At 41.1% G+C, this 26,850-nt stretch overlaps 1 protein-coding gene across 2 annotated transcripts; it reads right to left on the bottom strand.

The window, feature by feature from the left end:
* Nucleotides 1–163: 163 nt before the first annotated feature.
* On the bottom strand, nucleotides 164–25,156 carry LOC109895913 (guanine nucleotide-binding protein G(i) subunit alpha-like). Of its 2 annotated transcripts, none has more exons than XM_020490020.2 (9): nucleotides 24,929–25,156; nucleotides 24,389–24,553; nucleotides 23,361–23,403; nucleotides 23,003–23,144; nucleotides 21,234–21,391; nucleotides 12,322–12,450; nucleotides 11,948–12,077; nucleotides 11,680–11,833; nucleotides 164–1,470 (listed from the first exon to the last, which is right to left on the bottom strand). In XM_020490020.2, the coding sequence occupies exons 2-9, from the start codon at nucleotides 24,504–24,506 to the stop codon at nucleotides 1,280–1,282; spliced, it is 1,065 nt and encodes a 354-aa protein (XP_020345609.1). In that variant the 5' UTR covers nucleotides 24,507–24,553; nucleotides 24,929–25,156; the 3' UTR covers nucleotides 164–1,279. The 2 variants fall into 2 exon arrangements, with proteins under 2 accessions (XP_020345609.1, XP_020345600.1); XM_020490011.2 differs by having other exon boundaries at nucleotides 24,389–24,557; nucleotides 24,929–25,137.
* Between the last annotated feature and the right edge of the window lie 1,694 nt (nucleotides 25,157–26,850).

Raw genomic sequence — 26,850 nt, 5'->3', positions numbered from 1 at the left:
GGTAAAATAAAAAAAAGAAGCATGTTTTCAAAAGGAGGAGCATTTAAAATGGCTTACAGGCAAATACTTTTAGCTTATATTAAGGCCATTGTCTTCAACGAAAGGCCATAATAATCTTTATACAAAATAGTTCTATCCAAAATAAAATAATACAAGTTAAGGCAACCATTAAAAAAAGCTTTTTCTTTCAAAGTGGTTTTAAAACATCAAGTGATGTCTTACAGTCCGCTAAGAGCTAGTATAATACTTCAGTGTTATGTAACGATCTGAATGGTGATATATTAAAACAATCAGAATTCAGCACATTAAAATCCCCACGAGAATACTGATTAACACTTGTGGACACAATTCCACAACAACAATTTAGGTTGAGCAATGACCATTTACACTAAGTGTACAAAACACTAGGAACATCCACTCTTTCCATGACAGACTGACCAGGTGAATGCTATGATCGCTTATTGATCACTTGTTTAATCCACTTCAAATCAGTGTAGATGAAGGTGAGGAGACAGGTTAAAGAATGATTTTTAAGCCTTGAGACATGGATTGTGTATGTGTGCCATTCAGAGGGTGAATGGGCAAGACAAAATATTTAAGTGCCTTTGAACAGGGTATGGCAGTAGTGTGCCAAGAACTGCAACACTGCTGGGTTTTTCACACTCAACAGTTTCCCGTGTGTATCAAGAATGGTCCATCACTTAAAGGACATCCAGCCAACTTGACACAATTGTGGAAGTATTGGTGTCAACATGGGCCAGCATCCATGTGGAACACCTTGTAGAGTCCATACGCCAACAAATTGAGGCTATTCCGAGGGCAAAAGGGGGTGCAACTCAATATTAGGAAGGTGCTCCTAATGTTTTGTACCCTCAGTGTATACAGTTATAAAGATAAGTTGTCAAAACTCAGAAAATGCATAATAGTTGTGATCCCTTATTCAACATTTACAATGTAATTAATACATTTGAACCCTTTACAGTGAATGCTGAAAGCCTAAAAAGTGCAGAATGTTTTAAAGACATTTTACAGAAAATCAGTCCATAGCTAAGGAATCCATAACAGCAAAAAGATAGAAAACCAAAACCACATAAGTGCTCCATGTAATCTTGTTTTGAAATATCCAAGGATTCATACATTATGGCAACAGTTTATAGTCTAAAAACCCATCCTGTATATGGTCTAACTGTCAATAAGGCAATGATTGATTTACACCGTAAATGTGTGATTCCTAAACACTCCAGCCCCGATGATGACAAGAGATGATGGTGCAGGAGTCTCAGTACAAGCCGACCTCCTTCAGGTTGGCTTTAATGATGACGTCAGTGACAGAGTCAAAGACAAACTGCACGTTCTTAGTGTCAGTAGCACAAGTGAAATGGGTGTAGATCTCCTTTGTATCCTTACGCTTGTTCAAGTCCTCAAACTGACACTGAATGTAGGTTGACGCCTCTTTGAATACGTTTGAACCTAGAGCAGAGGGGAATATGTATTCAATATAATTTATGCAATTATTCTCACAAGGACATGCAATATATGTGTGACTTAATTAATACATTGCTTTGAACAAACTAGTCATTTCCTACTATAGACTAAACTTGCTAGACTCAAATATCCTGCTTCAGCAAAGTGTGCCATGAAGCTCCTCCCATATTGCACAAGCTAATATTTCATAAGAGAGGTAGAACTCATTACTCAGACATCCCAAACAAGAATCCACAGTGTGCATATGCACTGCGGTTACTATAACAATCCCACAGGAAATTGTGCTTTGTGCTGTTTTATAGGATGCTGATTCCTAAATATCCACCTGTATATCTCTGAAATGTCAAAGACTGTATTAGTAGCCCTTTACACCCGTAAACAAATGGAAAATGGAAGATTTTGGTACTGATAAGTGCCTTAAAATTGGTACACAGTGGCTGCACAGTAACAGGCTAATAAACATGATGTCAGAGCTCAGACTGTGCTTCACAGTGCTGTATAGGTTTTGACTGACAGCCGTTGTGAACTTGAGCACCGTTGTGATTCATAATGGACCGTTTTTGGGTTGCATAAACAACAGTAATTGTGTGATGGCGGGGATGCAGGGATGTGTTCCAAACAAAAACTACAAGTGTGCTTGCTCTAGTTCCTCAACTGCATAGCTAGGATATCTAAAATAAAAAAAACACCTTAGTTGAAGACTCTTCTTTGAGTCATAAAAGTGCTTTGAAAATCAAATGTTACTTGTCACATGCACCGAATACAACAAGTGTAGACCTTACAGTGAAATGCTTACTTACAAGCCTTTAACCAACAATGTACTTAAGAAAAATGCGTGGTAAGTAAAAAAAAAAATTGATAAGTAAAAATAAGTATAAAATATTTAATGAGCAGCACTAAAATAGCAATAGCGAGGCTATATAAAGGGGGAACCGGTACAGAGTCAATGGGGGCACCAGTTAGTCGGGGTAATTGAGGTAATACAGTTGAAGTCGGAAGTTTACATTCACTTAGGTTGGTGTCAATAAAACTTGTTTTTCAACCACTCCAAAGTTCTTGTTAACAAACTATAGTTTTTGGCAAGTCGGTTAGGACATCTACTTTGTGATTGACACGTCATTTTTCCTACAATTGTTTACAGACAGATTATTTCACTTATAATTCAATGTATCACAATTCCAGTGGGTCAGAAGTTCACATACAAGTTGACTTTAAACAGCTAGGAAAAATGTCAGGGCTTTAGAAGATTCTGATAGGCTAATTGACATAATTTGAGGTGTACCTGTGGATGCATTTCAAGGCGTTCCTTCGCCTACCTTCAAACTCAGTGCCTCTGATTTAATTGTGACTCTACTTTGTCTCTATACTGACGCTTAGCTTGTTTGATTGCCTTGCGGAGGGAATAGCTACACTGTTTGTATTCGGTCATGTTTCCAGTCACCTTGCCCTGGTTAAAAGCAGTTTCAGTTTCGCGCGAATGCTGCCATCAATCCACGGTTTCTGGTTTGAGAATGTTTTAATCGTTGCTGTGGGTATAACATCGTCAATGCACTTTCTCATGAACTCGCTCACCGAATCAGCGTATTCGTCAATGTTGTTGTTGGACGCAATGCGGAAAATATCCCAATCCACGTGATTGAAGCAGTCTTGAAGCGTGGATTCAGATTGGCTCTGACCAACGTTGAACAGACCTGAGCGCGGGAGCTTCTTGTTTTAGTCTCTGTCTGTAGGCTGGACGCAACAAAATGGAGTCGTGGTCAGCTTTTCCGAAAGGAGGGCGCGGGAGGGCCTTATATGCGTCGCGGAAGTTAGAATAACAATGAACCAGGGTTTTACCAGCTCTGGTTGCGCAATCGATATGCTGATAGAATTTAGGGAGTCTTGTTTTCAGATTAGCCTTGATAAAATCCCCAGCTACAATGAATGCAGCCTCAGGATATGTGGTTTCCAGTTTACATAGTGTCAAATAAAGTTTGTTCAGGGTCATCAATGTGTCTGCTTGGGGGGGAATATATACGGCTGTGATTATAATCTAAGAGAATTCCCTTGGTAGATAATGCGGTTGACATTTGATTGTGAGGAATTCGAAGTCAGGTGAACAGAAGGACTTGATTTCCTGTATATTGTTATGATCACACCACGTCTCGTTAATCATAAGGCATACCAGAAAGATGCTCTCTCGAGTGAGCCATGTTTCCGTGAAGCAAAGAACGTTAGTCTCAGATCTCTCTCTGGAATGCTACCCTTGCTCAGATTTCATCAACCTTGTTGTCAAGAGACTGGACATTGGCGAGTAGTATGCTAGGGAGAGGTGCGCGATGTGCCCGTATCCGGGGCCTGACCAGAAGACTGCTTCGATCTCCCCTTTTACGACGTCGTTGTTTTGGGTCGCCGGCTGGGATCCGATCCATTGTCCTGGGTTGAAGGCAGAACACAGGATCCGCTTCGGGGAAGTTATATTCCTGGACGTATTGATGGTGAGTTGACGTTGCTCTTATATTCAGTAGTTCCTCCCGACTGTATGTAATGAAACGGAAGATTACCTGGGGTACCAATGTAAGAAATAACACGTTAAAAAAACGCGAAGCGAGGCGGCCATCTCTGTCGGCGCCGGAAGTACAGGAGGTATGTGGCAGGGTCTACAGTCAATCACGGGTTACAAAAAGAAAACCAGCCCTGTCACGGACCAGGATGTCTTGCTCCCAGACAGACTAAATAACTTCTCTGCTCGCTTTGAGGACAATACAGTGCCACTGACACGGCCCGCTACCAAAACATGCGGACTCTCCTTCACTGCAACCGACGTGAGTAAAACATTTAAACGTGTTAACCCTCACAAGGCTGCAGGCTCAGACGGCATCCCCAGCAGCGTCCTCAGAGCACGCGCAAACCAGCTGGCTGGTGTGTTTACGGACATATTCAATCAATCCTTATCCCAGTCTGCTGTTCCCACATGCTTCAAGAGGGCCACCATTGTTCCTGTTCCAAAGAAAGCTAAGGTAACTGAGCTAAATGACTACTGCCCCATAGCACTCACTTCCATCATCATGAAGTGCATTGAGAGACTAGTCAAGGACCATATCACCTCCACCCTACCTGACACCCTAGACCCACTCCAATTTGCTTACCGCCCCAATAGGTCCACAGACGACGCCGTCGCAACCACACTGCACACTGCCCTAACCCATCTGGACAAGAGGAATACCTATGTGAGAATGCTGTTCATCGACTACAGCTCAGCATTTAACACCATAGTACCCTCCAAACTCGTCATCAAGCTCGAGACCCTGGGTCTCGACCCCGCCCTGTGCAACTGGGTACTGGACTTCCTGACGGGCCGCCCCCAGGTGGTGAGGGTAGGTAACAACATCTCCACCCCGCTGATCCTCAACACTGCGGCCCCACAAGGGTGCGTTCTGAGCCCTCTCCTGTACTCCCTGTTCACCCACGACTGCGTGGCCATGCACGCCTCCAACTCAAATCATCAAGTTTGTGGACGACACTACAATGGTAGGCTTGATTACCAACAACGACGAGATGGCCTACAGGGAGGAGGTGAGGGCCCTCGGAGTGTGGTGTCAGGAAAATAACCTCACACTCAACGTCAACAAAACAAAGGAGATGATAGTGGACTTCAGGAAACAGCAGAGGGAGCACCCCCCTATCCACATCGATGGGACAGTAGTGGAGAGGATTGTAAGTTAAGTTCCTCGGCATACACATCATGGACAAACTGAATTGGTCCACCCACACAGGCAGCGTGGTGAAGGCGCAGCAGCGCCTCTTCAACCTCAGGAGGCTGAAGAAATTTGGCTTGTCCAAAAAGCACACAAACTTCTACAGATGCACAACCGAGAGCATCCTGTCGGGCTGTATCACCGCCTGGTACAGCAACTGCTCCGCCCACTTCGCCCACAACAAGGCTCTCCAGAGGGTAGTGAGGTCTGCACAACGCATCACCAGGGGCAAACTACTGGACCTCCAGGACACCTACACCACCCGATGTCACAGGAAGGCCATAAAGATCATCAAGGACAACAACCACCCGAGCCACTGCCTGTTCACCCCGCTATCATCCAGAAGGCGAGGTCAGTACAGGTGCATCAAAGCAGGGACCGAGAGACTGAAAAACAGCATCTATCGCAAGGCCATCAGACAGTTAAACAGCCACCACTAACATTGAGTGGCTGCTGCCAACATACTGACTCAACTCCAGCCACTTTAATAAGGGAATTGATGTTTCAATTCAAAATGTATCACTAGCCACTTTAAACAATGCCACTTAATATAATATAAAATGTTTACATACTCTATATTACTCATCTCATATGTATATACTGTACTCGATACCATCTACTGCATCTTGCCTATGCCGTGCTGTACCATCACTCATAAATATATCTTTATAAACATATTCTTTATCCCCTTACACTTGTGTGGATAAGGTAGTAGTTGTGGAATTGTTAGGTTACTCGTTGGTTATTACTGCATTGTCAGAACTAGAAGCACAAGCATTTCGCTACACTCGCATTAACATCTGCTAACCATGTGTATGTGACAAATAAAGTTTGATTTGAAATCAAAAGAAAATCAGCCAAGATCTCAGAAAACAAATTGTAGACCTCCACAAGTCTGGTTCATCCTTGGGAGCAATTTCCAAACACCTAAAGGTACCAAGTTCATCTGTACAAACAATAGTACGCAAGTATAAACACCATGGGATCAAGCAGCCGTCATACTGCTCAGGAAGGAAACGCATTCTGTTCCCTAGAGATGAACGTACTTTGGTGCAAAAAGTGCAAATCAATCCCAGAACAGTAACAAAAGGACCTTGTGAAGATGCTGGAGGAAACAGGTACAAAAGTATCTATATCCACAGCAAAACTAGTCCTATATCGACATAAAGTGAAAGGCCGCTCAGCAAGGAAGAAGCCACTGCTGCAAACCAGCCATAAAAAAGCCAGACTACGGTTTGCAACTGCACATGGGAACAAATATTGTACTTTTTGGAGAAATGTCCTCTGGTCTGTTGAAACAAAAATAGAACTGTTTGGCCATAATGACCATCGTTATGTTTGGGGGAAAAAGGGGGAGGCTTGCAAGCCGAAGAACACCATCCCAACCGTGAAGCACGGGGGTGGCAGCATCATGTTGTGGGGGTGCTTTGCTGCAGGAGGGACTGATGCACTTCACAAAATAGATGGCATCATGAAGAGGTAAAAATGATGTGGCTATATTTAAGCAACAGTCAGTCAGGAAGTTACAGCTTGGTCACAAATGGGTCTTCCAAATGGACAATGACCCCAAGCATACTTCCAAAGTTGTGACAAAATGGCTTAAGGACAACAAAGTCAAGGTATAGGAGTGGCCATCAAAGTCCTGACCTCAATCCTATAGAAAATGTGTGGGAAGAACTGAAAAAGCATGGGCGAGCAAGGAGGCCTACAAACCTGACTCCGTTACACCAGCTCTGTCAGGAGGAATGGGACAAAATTTACCCAACATATTGTGGGAAACATGTGGAATGCTCCCCAAAACATTTGACCCAAGGCAATGCTGCCAAATACTAATTGAGTGTATGTAAACTTCTGACCCACTGGGAATGTGATGAGCGAAATAAAACTCTGAAATAAATCACTCTATTCTGATATTTTACATTCTTAAAATAAAGTGGTGATCCTAACTGACCTAAGACAGGGAATTTTTACTAGGAGTAAATGTCAGGAATTGTGAAAAACTGAGTTTAAATGTATTTGACTAAGGTGTATGTAAACTTCTGACTAACTCTACCGACATGTACAAACAGTTGATGTGAATGTGCATAGATAATAAAAAAGGAGTTACATCAGTGTAAAAGAGGGGGGTGCAAGGCAAAAGGTCTGGGTAGCCATTTGATTAGCTGTTCAGGAGTCTTCTGGCTTGGGGTAGAAGCTGTTAAGAAGCATTTTGTAAATAGACTTGGTGCTCCGGTACCGCTTGCCGTGCGGTAGCAGAGAGAACAGTCCATGACTAGGGTGGGTGGAGTCTTTGGAAATGTTTAGGGCCTCCCTCTGACACCGCCTGGTACAGAGGTCCAGGATGGCAGGAAGCTTAGCCCCAGTGACGTACTGGGCCGTACGCACTCCCCTCTGTAGTGCATTGCAGTCGGAGCCCGAGCAGTTGCCATACCAGGCAGTGATGCAACCAGTTAGGATGCTCTTGATGGAGCAGCTGTAGAACCTTTTGAGGATTTGAGTACCCATGCCAAATTTCTTTAGTTTCCCGAGGGGGAAAATGCTTTGTCGTGCCCTCTTCACAACTATCTTGGCGTGCTTGGACCAAGATAGCTTGTTGATGCGGATGCCAAGGTACTTGAAGTGCTCAACCTGCTCCACTACAGCCCTGTTAATGAGAATCGGGGCATGCTCGGGTCCTCCTTTTCCTGTAGTCCACAATTATCTCCTTTGTCTTGATCACCTTGAGAGAGAGGTTGTTGTCCTGGCACCACACGGCCAGGTCTTTGACCTGCTCTCTATAAGCTGTCTCGTCGTCATCAGTGATCAGGCCTACCACTGCTGTGTCATCGGCAAACTTAAAGCTGGTGTTGGGAGTTGTGCCTGGCCATGCAGTCATCAGTAAACATGGAGTACAGGAGGGAACTGAGCACGCACCCCTGAGGGGCCCCCATGTTGAGGATCAGCGTGGCGGATGGGTTGTTACCTACCCTTACCACCTGGGGGCAGCCCGGTGTTTAGTCCCAGGGTGTTAAGCTTTGTGATGAGCTTTGAGGGCACTATGGTGTTGAACGCTGAGCTGTAGTCAAAGAACAGCATTCTCACATAGGTGTTCCTTTTGTCCAGGTGGGAAAGAGCAGTGTAGAGTGCAATAGAGATTGCGTCACCTGTAGATCTGTTGGGGCGGTATGCAAATTGGAGTGAGTCTAGGGTTTCTGGGATGATGGTGTTGATGTGAGCTATGACCAGCCTTTCAAAGCACTCATGGCTACAGACATGAGTGCTACGGGTAGATAGTCATTTAGGCAGGTTACCTTAGTGATCTTCGGCACAAGACTATGGTGGTCTGCTTGAAACATGTTGGAATTACAGACTCAGACAGGGAGAGGTTGAAAATGTCAGTGAAGACACTTGCCAGTTGGTCAGCGCATGCTCGGAGTACACGTCCTGGTAATCCATCAGGCCCTGTGAATGTTGACGTGTTTGAAGGTCTTACTCACATCGTCCAGAACAGCTGATGTGCTCATGCATGTTTCAGTGTTACTTGCCACAAAGCGAGCATAGAAGTCATTTAGCTTGTCTGGTAGGCTCGTGTCACTGGGAAGCTCGTGGCTGTGCTTCCCTTTGTAGTTTAATAGTTTGCAAGCCCTGACACACCCGACGAGAGTCGGAACCGGTGTCGTTTGATTCGATCGTAGTCCTGTATTTATGCTTTGCCTGCTTGATGGTTCGTCGAAGGGCATAGTGGGATTTCTTATAAGCTTCCTGGTTCGAGTCCTGCTCCTGGAAAGCGGCAGATCTACCCTTTAGCTCAGTGTGGATGTTGCCTGTAATCCATGGATTCTGGTTGGGGTATGTACGTACAGTCACTGTGGGGACAATGTCATCGATGCCCTTATTGACAAAACCAGTGAATGATGTGGTGTACTCCTCAATGCCATCGGAAGAATCCAGGAACCTATTCCAGTCTGTGCTAGCAAATTAGTCCTGTAGCTTAGCATCTGCTTCATCTGACCACTTTTTTTATTGACCGAGTCACTAGTGCTTCAGCTTTTGCTTGTAAGCAAGAACCTGGAGGATAGAATTATGGTCAGATTTGCCAAATGGAGGGCGAGGGAGAGCTTTGTAAGGATCCCTGTGTGTTCAGTAAAGGTGGTCTAGAGTTTTTTCCCCTCTGGTTGCACATTTAACATGCTGGTAGAAATGAGGTAAAACGGATATAAAAGTTTCCCTGCGTTAAAGTCCCTGGCCACTAGGAGCGCCGCCTCTGGATGAGCATTTCCTGTTAGTTTATGGCCGTATACAGCTCATTGAGTACAATCTTAGTGCCAGCATCGGTTTGTGGTGGTACATAGACAGCTACGAAGAATATAGATGAAAACTCTAGGTAGATAGTGTGGTCTACAGCTTATCATGAGATACTCTACCTCAGGTGAGCAAAACCGAGACTTCCTTAGATATCATGCACCAGCTGTTGTTTACAAATATACAGTGCCTTGCGAAAGTATTCGGCCCCCTTGAACTTTGCGACCTTTTGCCATATTTCAGGCTTCAAACATAAAGATATTAAACTGTATTTCTTTGTGAAGAATCAACAACAAGTGGGACACAATCATGAAGTGGAACGACATTTATTGGATATTTCAAACTTTTTTAACAAATCAAAAACTGAAAAATTGGGCGTGCAAAATTATTCAGCCCCTTTACTTTCAGTGCAGCAAACTCTCTCCAGAAGTTCAGTGAGGATCTCTGAATGATCCAATGTTGACCTAAATTACTAATGATGATAAATACAATCCACCTGTGTGTAATCAAGTCTCCGTATAAATGCACCTGCACTGTGATAGTCTCAGAGGTCCGTTAAAAGCACAGAGAGCATCATGAAGAACAAGGAACACACCAGGCAGGTCCGAAATACTGTTGTGAAGAAGTTTAAAGCCGGATTTGGATACAAAAAGATTTCCCAAGCTTTAAACATCCCAAGGAGCACTGTGCAAGCGATAATATTGAAATGGAAGGAGTATCAGACCACTGCAAATCTACCAAGACCTGGCCGTCCCTCAACTTTCAGCTCATACAAGGAGAAGACTGATCAGAGATGCAGCCAAGAGGCCCATGATCACTCTGGATGAACTGCAGAGATCTACAGCTGAGGTGGGAGACTCTGTCCATAGGACAACAATCAGTCGTATATTGCACAAATCTGGCCTTTATGGAAGAGTGGCAAGAAGAAAGCCATTTCTTAAAGATATCCATAACACAGCTCATCACTCTGAACACACCATCCCCACTGTCAAACATGGTGGTGGCAGCATCATGGTTTGGGCCTGCTTTTCTTCAGCAGGGACAGGGAAGATGGTTAAAATTGATGGGAAGATGGATGGAGCCAAATACAGGACCATTCTGGAAGAAAACCTGATGGAGTCTGCAAAAGACCTGAGACTGGGACGGAGAATTGTCTTCCAACAAGACAATGATCCAAAACATAAAGCAAAATCTACAATGGAATGGTTCAAAAATAAACATATCCAGGTGTTAGAATGGCCAAGTCAAAGTCCAGACCTGAATCCAATCGAGAATCTGTGGAAAGAACTGAAAACTGCTGTTCACAAATGCTCTCCAACCAACCTCACTGAGCTCGAGCTGTTTTGCAAGGAGGAATGGGAAAATGTCAGTCTCTCGATGTGCAAAACTGATAGAGACATACCCCAAGCGACTTACAGCTGTAATCGCAGCAAAAGGTGGCGCTACAAAGTATTAACTTAAGGGGGCTGAATAATTTTGCACGCCCAATTTTTCCGTTTTTGATTTGTTAAGAGTTTGAAATATCCAATAAATGTCCTTCCACTTCATGATTGTGTCCCACTTGTTGTTGATTCTTCACAAAAAAATACAGTTTTATATCTTTATGTTTGAAGCCTGAAATGTGGCAAAAGGTCGCAAAGTTCAAGGGGGCCGAATACTTTCGCAAGGCACTGTACATAGACCGTCACCACCTGCCTTATCAGAGGTTGCGGTTCTATCCTGCCGATAGTGTATAACCCGCCAGCTGTATGTTATTCATGTCGTCTTTCAGCCACAACTCAAATTACTTAACTGTGCACACTCTGGAGAGTTGTGTAGCCACTTGGAGACACCAGTTAGTCCTCTCACTCAAACAATTGTATTTTTGTTTTGTGTTGCATCTACCCCACATTTTCCAGGAATATTCATATCATGTTACTGAATGTACCCAGAGTATTTTCAGATTTCTTATCCACAAATGTGGCGAAAAGTACAGAAAACGTATAACGCACATCAAATCAACAGCGGCTTGTCCCTACCTTTAGTCTAATAATTTTTCCATAATTTACAAACTGTTTCCTTTCAATTGTTTAAATGGTTGTGCATAGGCTTTTCATATTTCTTCTGTAAGAAACATTTAAATGTATCCCTATCCATACAGGCCAATTCCAATGAGTGTAAAGAGTTAAAGATGTACCGGAGTACTCTGGGTAGCAGATAGTGAGGGGGCTCTTCTGGATCTTGTCCTCAAACAGATCCTTCTTGTTGAGAAAGAGGATGACTGAGGTGCCCGTGAACCACTTGTTGTTGCAGATGGAGTCAAACAGCTTCATGCTCTCATGCATACGGTTCTGTGGAGAGATGAGCAGTGTTGGGGTCAGCGTGTGGGCAATCTCTTTTGATAAAGAGTATCATGTCATTACCACAGGACTATAGATCTAGAGTTTATGCCCTGTCCCACTCACCATCTCCTCATCCTCAGCCAACACCAGGTCATAGTCACTGAGCGCAACACAGAAGATGATGGCTGTGACTCCCTCGAAGCAGTGGATCCACTTCTTCCTCTCAGACCTCTGACCCCCCACATCAAACATCCTGCAGCCACGGAGATTCAGACAGAGAGAAATAACATGAGGAATTGAGAGAAGAGGACATAAAAAAAAGGAATGAGTGGGAGAGAGAAAGACAACACTTTTACAGTAAATTGTGGTCACTAGGGTGTTGTACAGACAGCTTTGCGATTTTCTACATTAGTGAATCACTAACTGTAGGGACAATGGTCCTCAGGTATTATTAGTGTAAGTCGGCGCACGGAGTGCTGTGTTAACAGCTTACTGACTTGAAGTAGAGGTCCTTGAATGTGAAGTGTGTCTCCACAATGCCGGTGGTCTTGACTCTGGTGCGCAGGACATCCTGCTGCGTGGGCACGTAGTTCTGCTGGGATATCCTGTCCAGGTCATTCAGGTAACTGAAGAGGAAGAAAAGGAAACTGACTTAACATAAATTACTTACATACACCACTAGTTACCAATTGTTGGATAATGCCATTTCAAATTGATGAGCTAACACATGTAATAGAAGTTCTGGATCAACCATGGATGTGAACAATGCAAGTGAACAAATTAAGCCAATATGGGAGGAATACAAAGTAAACAAAGAAAACTATTCCCAAAACAAACTCAGAGTAATCATATGGGCAATTCTCACAAAACTGACACTTGACCCAAAAGAAATTGACAAAATATTTTCCACCATAATTCCTCTTGGATCACTAAGATTAGGATCTGTATGTATCCATTTCATAATCATTGTTATGTTTATTGCACATATATTATGCATTTCACCACAATTTCCACAACTACCCAAGCAAGAATTATCATTAAGTTCAAAAAGGTAAAACAAATCCCTTTCTAATACGTTTTAACATCGCTAACTTAATAAAAAGGCCTGAGTTAAACATGACACTTAACATGTACTTAGTAATTTCTCATAACACAACCTTTCCTGAATATTGTTTTTTGGTAATAATTACTTGTTATTTTTATGTACACGTATTTGGATAAAATAACAAAAAAGGCACACTATCAGATTAAGCAAAAATTACGAAACGCAAACATTTTATTTTTCCTAATATTTCCAAAATATTGGTGCATTACAGAAAAGCAGGTTTGGGAGAATGCATGTTGGGGTAATGAGTGTTTCCTAGTTTACCATTCAAAAACTGTACTGAGCTCTATTAGAGATTCAGTATTCCAAAACATCAAACTTTCATTTGTCAATCCCAAATGACTTGCATAAACTATTCTTTTAGGATAAGTACTGTAATTACGTGCATGTATTTTCACAAGTCACTTCAGCATAAAAATGTGACTTAAAAAAAAAAGGGAATTTAGGAATTTACAGGGAATATTCATGTATTAGGGCATGGATGTGTGGTTCTAATGTATTTTAGATGCATTTCTAAATTGAATGGGATTCTACAGGCAAATGGCACAACATGATATGCCTAAAACTTCTAAATACAGTTTCTTCAGAAAGTATTCACACCCCTTGTCTTTTTCCACATTTTGTTGTGTTACAAACTGGGATGAAAATGAATTTAATTGTATTTAAAAAAAAATGTTTATACCAAATACTCTCATGTCAAAGTGGAAGAAAAAAAATCTAACATTTGTAAAATAAAACACGAACACAGTGCATTTGAAAAGTATTCAGACCCCTTAACTATTTCCACTGTTACATTACAGCCTTATTCTAAATTCTTTTCTTTTTTTATAAATAAAGATCATTAATTTACACACAATACCACATAATGACAAAGAAAAACAGGTTTTTAGAAAAATGTTGAAATGTATTAAATAACTGAAATATGACATTTACATAACTATTCAGACCCTTTACTCAGCAATTACAGCCTTTAGTATGATGCTACAAGCTTGGCACACCTGTATTTGGGGAGTTTCTCCAGTTATTCTCTGTAGATCCTCTGAAGCTCTGTCAGGTTGGATGGGGAGCGGTGCTGCACAGCTATTTTCAAGTCTCTCCAGAGATGTTTGATCGGGTTCATTTCCTGGATCTGGCTGGGCCACTCAAGTACATTCAGAGACGTCCCGAAGCCTCTCCTGCGTTGTCTTGGCTGTATGCTTAGGGTTGTTGTCCTGTTGGAAGGTAAACCTTCACCCCAGTCTGAGGTCCTAAGCACTGGAGCAGGTTTTCATCAAGGATCTCTGTACTTTGCTCCATTCATCTTTCCCTCGATCCTGACTAGAATCCCAGTCCCTGCTGCTAAAGAAAATCCCCACAGCATAATGCTGCCACCACCATGCTTCACCGTAGGGATGGTGCCAGGTTTCCTCCAGGCGTGACACTTGGCATTCAGGCCAAAGAGTTCAATCTTGGTTTCATCAGACCAGAGAATCTTGTTTCTCATGGTCAGAGCCCTTTAGGTGCCTGCAGAAATGTTTTGGTACGCTTCCCCAGATCCGTTGACACAATCCTGTCTCGTAGCTCTACGGACACTTCCTTCGACCTCATGGCTTGGTTTTTGTTCCGACATGCACGGTCAACTGTGGGACCTTATAATAGACAGGTGTGTGCCTTTCCAAATCATGTCCAATCAATATAAGTTGTAGAAACATCAAGGATAATCAATGGAAACAGGATGCATCTGAGCGCAATGTCAAATCTCACAGAAAAGGGTCTGAATACTTAAGTAAATAAGGTATTTCTGTTCATTTTTAATAGAGATTTCTAGAAACCTGTTTTTGCTTTGTCATTATGGGGTATGTATGTGGATGGATTTTTTTTATTTTTATCACACATTTTAGAATAAGGCTGTAACGTAACTAAATGTGGGAAAAGTCAAGGGGTCTGAAGACTTGCGAAAGGAACTATCTTGATTAGAAAGTATTCAACCCCCTGAGTCAATACTCACCGTTGGCAGTGATTACAGCTGTGATTCTTTCTGGGTAAGTCTCTAAGAGCTTTCCACACCTGGATTGGGCAACATTTGCCCATTATTCTTTTCAAAATTATTCAAGCTCTGTCAAATTGGTTGTTTTCATCAATGCGAGATAAGCATTTTTCAGGTCTTGCCATGGATTTCAAGAAGATCAAATCAAATCAAATGTATTTATATAGCCCTTCATACATCAGCTGATATCTCAAAGTGCTGTACAGAAACCCAGCCTAAAACCCCAAACAGCAAGCAATGCAGGTGTAGAAGCACGGTAACTCTGCCACTCAGTAACATTCACTGTCTTCTTGGTAAGCAACTTCATTGTAGATATGGCCTTGTGTTTTAGACTATTGTCCTGCTGAAAGGTGAATTCATCTCCCAGTTTCTAGTGGAAATGTTTTCCTCTAGGATTTTGTCTGTGCTTAGCTCCATTCAGTTAATATTCAAGAAAAAAAGTGAATTGCGTTGACACATTTTTGCAGTATTACTTTAGTGCCTTGTTCCAAACAGGATGAATGTTTTGGAATATTTTTATTTTGTACAGCCTTAAATTATTTTCACTGACAATTAGGTTCGTATTGTGGAGTAACTACAATGTTGTTGATCTATTCTCAATTCTCCAATCACTGCCATTAAACTCTAACTGTTTTAAAGTCACAATTGGTCTCATGGTGAAATCCCGGGGTTATTTCCTTCCTCTCCGGATGCCTGTATTTTTGTAGTGACTGGATGTATTGATACACCATCCAAAGTGTAATTAATAACTTCACCATACTCAAAGGGATATTCAATGTCTGCTTTTTTATTTTTACCCATCTACCAATAGGTGCCCTTCTTTGCAAGGCATTGGAAAACCTCCCTGGTCTTTTTTGGTTGAATCTGTACTTGAAATTCACTCCTCAACTGAGGGACCTTAGAGATAATTGTATATGTTGGGTACAGAGATGAGGTAGTCATGTTGAACACTATTGCGCACAGAGTCCATGCAACTTATGTGACTTGTTATGCTAATTTTTACTTCTAAACTTACTTAGGCTTGTCATAACAAAGGTACACGACATCCCCCATTTTGACCTCCTTTAAAGTACATTCATTTTTTATTTAACTCGGCTGGTCAGTTAAGAACAAATTATTATTTACAATGACGACCTACCCCGGACGAGGCTGGGCCAATTGTGCGCTGCCCTATGGGATTCTCAATCACAGCGAGGATGTGATACAGCCTGGATGGCGGGTTGCACTTTGCTGAATCAAACTCCAGATTGTTGCCTTAATTAAAAATGGTGTTTATACACTCATATTTCATGACAACCCCTATTTAATCAAATAACGGATGTAACAAAAATGCTATACAATAGATGTAAGGAGTGGTACTAGTAAATAAAGTTACCAGCACAGCAAACCCATTGACTATATGTTAGAATTAAATTATTATAATTTGCTGAAATGAAAAATATCATTACTGAAACTGACCTAAAAAAATATGCGGTCATGAGAAGTGTGTGGTTCGGTAATGAGGCCAGTAGCTCAATCTGCAAGTAATAAGAGACGGCCACTATAATGAGCACACAAAAAAAAAGACCACATTGATGAAGCCCCATTCATGGCTCCATGTTGGTATGGTAAGTTTTCCCAATTTGAGTTGTCATTTCAGTATGTCAAGAGTCATAAAGGGGGTGTTTGAGAATAAGATTCTCATTCTGAAGGCATATAAGTGAAGAAATTAAATGAACTTCCGCTCGTCTAAGGACTTCTCCTCTAGATGATGCGTGAATAAAACAATAAACATGAGTTTTTACAGCAACTTGAAAAAAGTTAGACACTTAACGTAATAAATATTATAGTTTACATTAAACTTCAATTGGTATAAATGTTTTGATTTATGGACATTTTGCATTTTATAGAAATAAATTGCATTTTATAGAAATAAATAACATTTTACTTATTCAAATGACCTGAGAGGCATTTCGATAATGAGAATTTGGGGTGAAAATGTACAAAATTCAGGTGCCAGTGAGTTCAGGACAGACCAAGCTGTAGTGCTATTTGTGCAAATAAGAAGTAATCAAGTATTTATTATATTTCCACTGGATCAGATCATTAAAACCTTTCCCTTTCATGCCAAGTGGTTATCGAAAGGGAGAGAGAGCGGGAAATATTTTAAATACATTGAGGAAATAGTCATTCACAACAAATAAATAAATACAAATATATAAAAGTATGCTAAATAACCTAAATAATTTGATTTTAAAAAGTCAAAACTCATAAATAGAATGAAATAAACAAACTTTCTCACACGCGTGTGCTCTGCAATCATGTCCACTCTGACAATGAACGGTAAACAATTAATAATATTGAATGCATTAAACAGAAATGACCATAACCAAACAAACATTGTAGATTAGAAATGATCAGAATTAACGGTAAATGTAGGCTACTACTGGTGATATATGTAAATGGGGAATTGATAGACAGTAACAATCAAAGGGCAAACAATTCACACAATGAAGTTACAAAACAACAAATGCACACGAAATGGCGGGACAGAGAGCATTATGAGAGAGAGAGACGTGCCTTGTGCATCTTAGCCACACTCCCTTCTTGGACCATGGCATTCCAGCAGCCTCCTCAATGGATTAGTCCACTGAGACGGGCACAATTCAGACAGGTGTCTCCTGTGCAATAAAATATGTTTTAAATAATATATCTATATATTGCACACAGTACCAGTCAAAAGCTTAGACACACCTACTCATTCAATGGTTTTTCTTTATTTTTTACACATTTTCTACATTATAGAATAGTGAAGACATCAACGCTATAAAAATAACACATTTGTGACAAGGTAGGGGTGGTAATAGTCAAAGTCCATATTATGGCAAGAACAGCTCAAGACTGCGTGAGTCAGGCCTTCATGGTCGAATTACTGCAACAAAAAAAACTACTAAACGACACCAATAAGAAGAATAGATTTGCTTGGGCCAAGAAACATGAACAACAGACATTAGACCAGTGGAAATCTGTCCTTTGGTCTGAGGAGTCCAAATTTGAGATTTTTGGTTCCAAAAAAGCTGGTTGAGAGAATGCCAAGAGTGTGCATAGCTGTCATCAAGGCCAAGGGTGGATACTTAGAAGCATCTCAAAAATAAAATGTATTTTGATTTGTTTAACACTTTTTGCTTACTACATGATTCCATATGTGTTCGTTCAAGGTTTTGATGTCTTCACTATTACTCTACAATGTTGAAAATAGTCAAAAGAAAAGAAAAACCCTTGAATGAGTAGGTGTCCAAACTTTGACTGGTACTGTATATAAAAAGCAAAGAATATGCATGTGCTGCCATCATTCTATTTCTATGTGTGTGTAACAGTATAACTTTAGACCGTCCCCTCGCCCATACCCGGGCGCGAACCAAGGACCCTCTGCACACATCAACAACAGTCACCCTCGAAGCATCGTTACCCATCGCTCCACAAAAGCCGCGGCCCTTGCAGACCTACTTCAAAGTCTCAGAGCAAGTGACGTCACCGATTGAAACACTATTTAGCGCGCACCACCGCTAACTAAGCTAGCGTTTCACATCCGTTACATGTGCTGATGCTGACATGCGCAAAATGTAGTAGACCTTACAGTGAAATGCTTACTTACAGGCTCTAACCAACAATGACATTTAATTATTATTATTATTTTTTTTTTTTTTAAATAGGTATTAGGTGAACAATAGATAAGTAAAGAAATAAAAAAACAACAGTAAAAAGAGTGAAAAATAACAGTAGCGAGGCTATAATAGTAGCGAGGCTATATACAGGCACCGGTTAGTCGGGCTAATTGAGCAGAGAGTAGCAGTAGGGTAAAAGAAGGGTTGGTGGGTGGTGGTGCACAATGCAGATAGTCTGGGTAGTAAACGTGTGGGGTCACCAGTTAGTCGGGCTAATTGAGGTAGTCACTTTAACCATACATTCATGTACGTACTATGCATATGATAAACATAGGGTAGCAATGCATAGGGTAACAATGCAAATAGTCTGGGTAGACATCTTATTAGAAGTTCAGGAGTCTTATGACTTGGGGGTAAAAGCTGTTGAGAAGCCTTTTGGTCCTAGACTTGGCGCTCCGATATGGCTTGCCATGCGGTAGTAGAGAGAACAGTCTGACTGGGGTGGCTGGGGTCTTTGACAATTTTTAGGGCCTTCCTCTGACATCATCTGGTGTAGAGGTCCTGGATGACAGGCAGATTAGCCAAAGTGATGTACCTGCCGTACGCACTACCCTCTGGTTGGAGGCCAAGCAGTTGCTGCCATACCAGGCAGTGATGCAACCCATCAGGATGCTCTTGATGTTGCAGCTGTAGAACTTTTGAGGATCTGAGGACCCATGCCAAATCTTTTTAGTTTCCTCAGGGGGAATAGCCTTTGTCTTCACAACTGTCTTGATGTGTTTGGATCAAGAGAACTTGTTGGTGATGTGGACACCAAGGAACTTGAATCAAGGATGTGTTGTTAATTACCCTTACCACCTAGATGCGGTCTGTCAGGAAGTCCAGGATCCAGTTGGTGTTTAGTCCCAGGATCTTTAGCTTAGTGATGAGCTTTGAGGGCACTATGGTGTTGAACACAGAGCTGTAGTCAATGAATAGTATTCTCACGTAGGTGTTCCTTTTGTCCAGGTGGGAAAGGGCAGTGTGGAGTGCAATAGAGATTGCATCATCTGTGGATCTGTTTGGGAAGTATGCAAATTGGAGTGAGTGGGTCTAGGGTTTCTGGGATAATGGTGTTAATGTGAGCCATTACCAGCCTTTCAAAATACTCCATGGCTACGGACATGAGTGCTACGGGTTACCTTAGTGTTCTACAATTTAGGCAGGTTACCTTAGTGTTCTACATCTTGCTTGTTTCAGCAAGGAGCAACAAAGTTTAGTCACGTTGTTAGAGTCCACGTTACCGCAGAAACGGACTCAACCACACGAATGCCCGGCCACCCTCTTTTCAGTCAGCTGTTCGTTAAAAAAATAATAATAATAAAATCTAAATTATACTTAACACTAGATCTGCTAAAGCAGTCATTTTGACTGCTTATTAATTAAATTAAATCACTCAGTCAAGCCTCCGTCCTTCACTTTTCCTAAATAACACACTGCCGTTGTTAGAATCATAATATCACATACAGAACTGGAGCTATAACAAGTTTTCGGAGGGTATGTAATTTGTTTTATGGTCTTCCCCCCCCGTTGACCCTCCTCCTCCACCCATTCTCCCAACATTGGAAGAACAAGCTACGGGCCGATTATCATCACAAAATGTCATCACAGAGAGCAGGTCATACAGCTCAAGCAAAAACATCAGCAAATCATGTAACATGATCGCTTCAGAGAGATCATGTGTTACCTCCGTTTTGATGACACAGAAATGAGAAATCTGAAAACAGACACATTTGCCATGGTATCTGACGTTTGTATAGAACAGCATTGCAAACCAGGAGAGAAGATCCCTGTTGATTAACAATTGTTCACAACAAAGGCTTGTTGCTTTGCGCAATACATTGCGAGTAAACCCGACAAGTTTGGAATTAAGTTTTGGTTTGACGTGGACACCAAGTACATGCCGAACGGCTTTCTTAGAATAAGGCCGTAACGTAACAAAATGTGGAAAAAGTCAAGGGGTACTTTCGGAATGCACTGTATATTAAATGTATTTATTACACTGTAATGACTGCTCGTTAGCCTCGATTCTAACACCAGCAATTCAAGTGTTAAACAGTTCTGGCGTTTATTTTTTCATTACAGTCTTCATCCATAATACGGTCATTGTGCCAGCCTTACTCTTCACACACCCACACATTGTAATAGTGTATTGTTGTATTGTACATTTTATAATGTAAATTTGAAGTAATGGAGCAATGTACATACTGTATGTATAATGCAATGTCTAGTTTGATGTACTATTTTATTTATGATGTAGGCTATTGTTTAATTCCTGTTTGGACCCCAGACAGGCAGTGGAAAACAGAAAAACATTTCAATGTATACGAAATTAGTCCAGGCCGCATTAACATGATTAACATGTCACATAAGACCTTAGGTACAAGTTCATTACACTTCTCCCTATTTCCAATGATTTTCTTTTCAGATCATCAGGCTTTCCCTAACCTTGGATGAATTACAGTCATTTGGATTACAGTCTCGCTTCTCATGTTTGAGGATAACCAATATTCCTCCAATCAGTCACAATGGTTCTCTAGTCGTTATAATATTTGATTCAAGTTGTGTTAGAGCAGAGATTTGTAATGCTCTTACTATGAGGCGGAGTCGTTAAGCTGGTATTCTCTAGACCTGCCAAAGCAGATCTGGACCCCTCCGTCCTGCCATAACCTCTTGATGACCCCAGCCAGTTCAGGGGTCATGACCCCTTCCTCTGCAGAGCTGGCCAAGGCAAAAAGCTGGCGGGCATCATCCTGGAGACACAGCAAAACAAATAAAACCACAGTTACCAACAGGAAACAACAACGCTCGTCTATCGTGGAAACAAAGTATGACAACAGAAAAACGTCAATCCCAAATAGGGTTGGGCGGAATCCAGTTTTCCATACTGTGCCTGCGATGTCCTGGGAAATATGTTATTACTGGTAGTGCACACAGGGGGCGCCATCCCCCCCACAAAAAAATCATAATTTACCAGAATGCTAACAAGTACTAAGGAATCCCCATAGTGGATGCTTGGTAAATGCTAACAAGCTCATGGAAACATTTACTACCAAGAAAACCCAGTTTCTCAAAGCCTCTCAAAACGTAGTTTGCAGCACGCACAAAATAAATATTAAATAGCAGGGATCTTAATCCAGGAGGGGATTGTCTCTGCTGCAGCTACCAAGAAGCTTGAGCTTGCAAGCTAACATTAGCCACTTAGCTAAACCCAACTGGGGACAATTTATTTGGCACAATTTGATAGTTAACTTAATAGTTATACGATATAAAGCTGGGAAACAACAGTAGTGAATTTCACACAATTGCAACTTGATCACCTCACTTAGGTTGCACTACCAGAGTGACAGTACCCTTGTGAAGCGCCCATTTTGCTAGTTGTGTTTCTTTGTAAACAAACACATGTGACTGGCTAAAACATATGTTTTGTGAAACTAGTACCAGTAAGCTTAATAATGAAAAATAATCTAACAGGCAAAATGATTAACACGGTCTGCTTTATTCATTACCTAGTGCACAAGTTGACAGAAGGTATTTATTGAACAAAGTACTAATATTCAAATGTATCAAAAATTTTTTTTTACTGATGGTATTTCAAAATACACCGGGATACTGTATACTGCCCAACCCTACTCCCAAATGAACATGTTCGGTGCAGTCAGGTTTCAAGTGATTTACTTCACATGCTGACCATAGATGTTGTTCCTAGACTGTTGTCCTCTGCTACCGCATGGTAAGCGGTACCAATGCCCCAAGTTTAGAACAAACAGGATCCTGAAAAGCTTCTACCCCAAAGCCATAAGACTGCTAAATAGTTAACCAAATAGCTACCCGGACAATCGGCATTGAGCCTTTTTTGCACAATTTTTTTTGACTCATCACATACACTGCTGCTACTGTTTACCATCTGTCATTATATGCCTAGTACACATACATATACGTACATATGCATACACACACACCTACCTCGATTACCTCGTACCCCTGCATATCGACTCGGTACTGGTACTCATTGTATATAGCCATTACTTACTGTGTATGTATTATTACGTGTTTTACTTTTCTATTGTTTCTCTCTGCATTGTTTGGAAGGGCCTGTAAGTAAGCATTTCAGTGTTAGTCCACGCCTGATTTTTTTACGAAGCATGTGATGAATACAATTTGGAACAAAATGTCACTGCAGCCAGTAGATAATTCTGTACACTGTTCTTGTGAAATATGTACTTCCTTGTAGTCATAACAACATAAATAGAAACAACACTTACTATGGCATTTTCCAAGGAAACAATAGTAAATGAATCTAACATAATCTACTAAACTAATTAAGAGCACTGGAATGTAAAATAATCTTCAAGCTGACTCACTGATCGTGCTGTGTCCCCAAAGTCTATGCCCAGCCTGCCCATAGCTCTGATGATGGCGATGATGGACTGGATGGTGTTGCTGTAAACCACCACTCTGTACTGGCTGCACTCCTCCTGTGTGTACCCGTCCTCATGGATAATTCTGGGGGCAGGAAGAGAAGGTTAACATGCGCATCTTACTGGTGCTTGCGGTCAACATCTAATCTAGGCCTCGTGACATAGATAACATCATATCGCAAAGGCTCATAGCTGATACAGCACTTCACATGGGTTCCTAAATCAGTCAAAAGATGTAAACAGAATGCTAGTTTCTTATTTTCTTTTGGGTGTGCACAAAACGGTTGAAACGTGTACTCACTTCATCTGCTTTACAATTGTGCTTTTCCCAGACTCTCCAGCACCTTGAAGTGGAATGTTTAGAGGCAAAGAAAGGAGACATAATATCAGGAGAAGTTTCAAATCCTTAGCTCTACTAAATGTGTAGAGATACAACAACAAACATGCACAGTCAGAGCTCAGAAACAGCTGATTCCATCTGTGACAGTACTACAACCCCCTACTGTTTTGGGGCCTTTGCACCTGCCCTGAGAATCTAGGGGAAAACATCAGGCTACATCATAAGCATGAACGCTAAAGTGGTTTTTTAATGCAGTCTGTGGAAGACTGAATTGTAATGACAGCTTTCATTTGAGTAAAGTAGGTTCCACCATAACCATTGCCAGGTAGCATCTATGAACAGGGTAGGCTCATGACTAACTGCTTTAGCGCCTATTGACCATAGTATCTTCTGACTGGGGGTGTTTTGTTAAGAGCCCAGACGCTTGCTCTAAACATTAACACTTGCGGTATGTTTTTGGAAACATAAGGAACATATTTTTAAAATTAGCGAGCCGCTTGCTCTAAACATTAACACTTGCAGTATGTTTTTGGAAACACAAGGAGCATATTTTTTTTAATTAGCGAGAAATCATTTTCAAAAAACCGTGAAAAAAAAAGAAGTTTAAAACAATGTGTTCCCAGACGGCCATATCTCAATGTTACATCTCTTGTTTATGAAAGCCATAGGTGGCCACCTGCGATAATTAGCTCAAACAAATGTGTGCAAGGGGGGAGTATTTTTTAAATATATTTTTTAAAAGCATGTCTCGAAAACCGATTTGAAAGCGATGATTGACTTTTCAACATGTTAAAACCATAGCGTCGGAATTGTAGTTCACACGGAGCCAAATGTGGCCCAATGTAACCTCAAACCCTAAATACAGAAGAGTTTTCGAAAGCTAGTCATGAGCCATACATAACAGTAATTCGATCAGTTAGACAGACACTCTCCAGATCTCATATAATTGATATACTAGCTGCGAATGTCAGTCACATATGAACACTCACCTAGAAGCAACAGTTTGACTTCACTTGATGCCTTTTCGCCAGCTTCTCTCAGATTCCGATCAATATTTTTACTCCTCTCCATGGCAGCTTTATCTTCGGCACTTAGTGTGCAACCCATTTTGATCCCAGCAGGTAAAACCTATGAAAATGTCTCTTATAATCTACCTGGCTTTTGACAAGCCGACCAAATGGAAAAAACGAAGGTGTTCAGTAAAAAGAATGAATGTCATCCCTAATTCTACAAAATTGTATTGCTGTGTCTGTCAAGCGCTTGACGCAGAATTCTGTCAACTACGACACATTTTCAAACGAAATGTGTGCGACGACGAGCATGAGAAAAAAGGAAGGGAGAAAGGCGTTGGCCGGGAAACTAGCACATTAACCATACAAATATGTGTTAGCTTTTTCTATGCACATGGAAGAAGCCGAATACTTTTGATAGAAGAGTAAGAAATTCATACGAAGAAATTAAGTAGTTAACATTAGTTACTATATTAACTTAATTGGCTAGCTAGAAACGTCACTTTATAACGTTACTACCTGTATGTTCTTTCCGCGTTGCGTTGGCTGTGTAAAAATTTAGCTAGAGAGCTGAGTTATAACTTCACTAAAAATAAATAGCTACAATCTAAACACCCTTGACAGTGACTCAAAATACTCACACACTTCTAAATACTATTGTCTGTTAACTGTTCTAACTTGTCTGGTCCTACAATAACGCAGAAGAGCAAAATATGTTTACTTTCAGAGACACGTGACGCGGAAATTGAGGAAAATAATTGCCGGGCTAATGGGAAATGAAGTTAATATCTATCAGTAATTGATTATAGTGATTCTCAACCAGGGGGTATAGGAGAATTTCGAGTTTTCAGGGGTCCCTAAAAAAAATGCTTAAAACTAACACATAGCACCCAACCCCTCTGTAGTATATAATGCAGTATTTACAGTTAACTATAGTATAAATAATGTAGTAAAAGAACTGTAGTATATACTATAGTAATTAGTGTAGTGTTTTTGCAGACTGTACTATACTGTAGTATTTACTGTAGTGTTTTTTGAGGACTGTAGTTTACTGTAGTATTTACTGTAGTGTTTTTGCAGACATTACTGTAGTATTTACTATAGTGTTTTTGTTTTCTAATCCTTGACATAGAAGTGGAGGCTTTCTCTTTCAGGGAACATTCTGTAGAAATACTAAAATAGCACATTTTCCATAACCTGTAGGTAGGACTGGGGTCTGAATGGATAGTTCAGATCTACTCTTTTCTATAACCTGTAGGGAACACAATAAATGGTGTATACTTGGCATGTAGGTTTCTCACTTATGGGTGGAACAAACTGTGATTTGGGGGAGGAGATTGGGTAGGGCATATGAAAACTAAATATTGTAGATTTTATTATAGTTTAAAAAGTGTGGTGTTTGTGGACATTAGTGTTTTTGTATATATTACTGTAGTATTTACTACAGTGTTTTTTGTTCGGATAATGCTGTAGTATTTACTATAGTATTCTACAGTATACAGTTGAAGTCGGAAGTTTACATACACCTTAGCCAACTACATTTAAACTCAGTTTTTCACAATTCCTGACATTTAATCCTAGTACAAATCCCCTGTCTTAGGTCAGTTAGGATCACCACTTTATTTTAAGAATGTGAAATGTCAGAATCATAGTAGAGATAATTATTTATTTCAGCTTTTATTTCTTTCATCACATTCCCAGTGGGTCAGAAGTTTACATACACTCAATTAGCATTTGGTAGCATTGCCTTTACATTGTTTAACTTGGGTCAAATGTTTCGGGTAGCCTTCCACAAGCTTCCCACAATAAGCTGGGTGAATTTTAGCCCATTCCTCCTGACAAAGCTGGTGTAACTGAGTCAGGTTTGTAGGCCTCCTTGCTCGCCCACGCTTTTTCAGTTCTGCCCACACATTTTCTATAGGATTGAGGTCAGGGCTTTGTGATAACCACTCCAATACCTTGACTTTGTTGTCCTTAAGCCATTTTTCCACAGCTTTGGAAGTATGCTTGGGGTCATTGTCCATTTGGAAGACTCATTTGTGACCAAGCTTTAACTTCCTGACTGGTGTCTTGAGATGTTGCTTCAATATATCCACATAATTTTACTTCCTCATGACACCATCTATTTTGTGAAGTGCACCAGTCCCTCCTGCAGCAAAGCACCCCCACAACATGATGCTGCCACCCCCGTGCTTCATGGTTGGGATGGTGTTCTTCGGCTTGCAAGCCTCCCCCTTTTTCCTCCAAACATAACGATGGTCATTATGGCCGAACAGTTCTATTATTGTTTCATCAGACCACATTTCTCCAAAAAGTATGATCTTTGTCCCCATGTGTTGTTGCAAACCGTAGTCTGGCTTTTTTTATGTCAGTTTTGGAGCAATGGCTTCTTCCTTGCTGAGCGGCCTTTCATTGATGCATTTGTACCTGTTTCCTCCAGC

Source organism: Oncorhynchus kisutch, linkage group LG1, assembly GCF_002021735.2.
Source record: "Oncorhynchus kisutch isolate 150728-3 linkage group LG1, Okis_V2, whole genome shotgun sequence".
Classification (NCBI taxonomy): Eukaryota; Metazoa; Chordata; class Actinopteri; order Salmoniformes; family Salmonidae; genus Oncorhynchus; species Oncorhynchus kisutch.
This window is presented reverse-complemented; position numbering and strand designations above follow the sequence as displayed.

Coding starts and splice junctions, on each gene's coding strand:
- LOC109895913 (XM_020490020.2), bottom strand. CDS start 24,506: ATGGGTTGCACACTAAGTGCCGAAGATAAAGCTGCCATGGAGAGGAGT. Junction 21,392..23,002: donor TTGGGGACACAGCACGATCA/GTGAGTCAGCTT, acceptor CTGTGTCTCCAG/GATGATGCCCGCCAGCTTTT. Junction 12,078..12,321: donor TTCAAGGACCTCTACTTCAA/GTCAGTAAGCTG, acceptor CCGTGGCTGCAG/GATGTTTGATGTGGGGGGTC.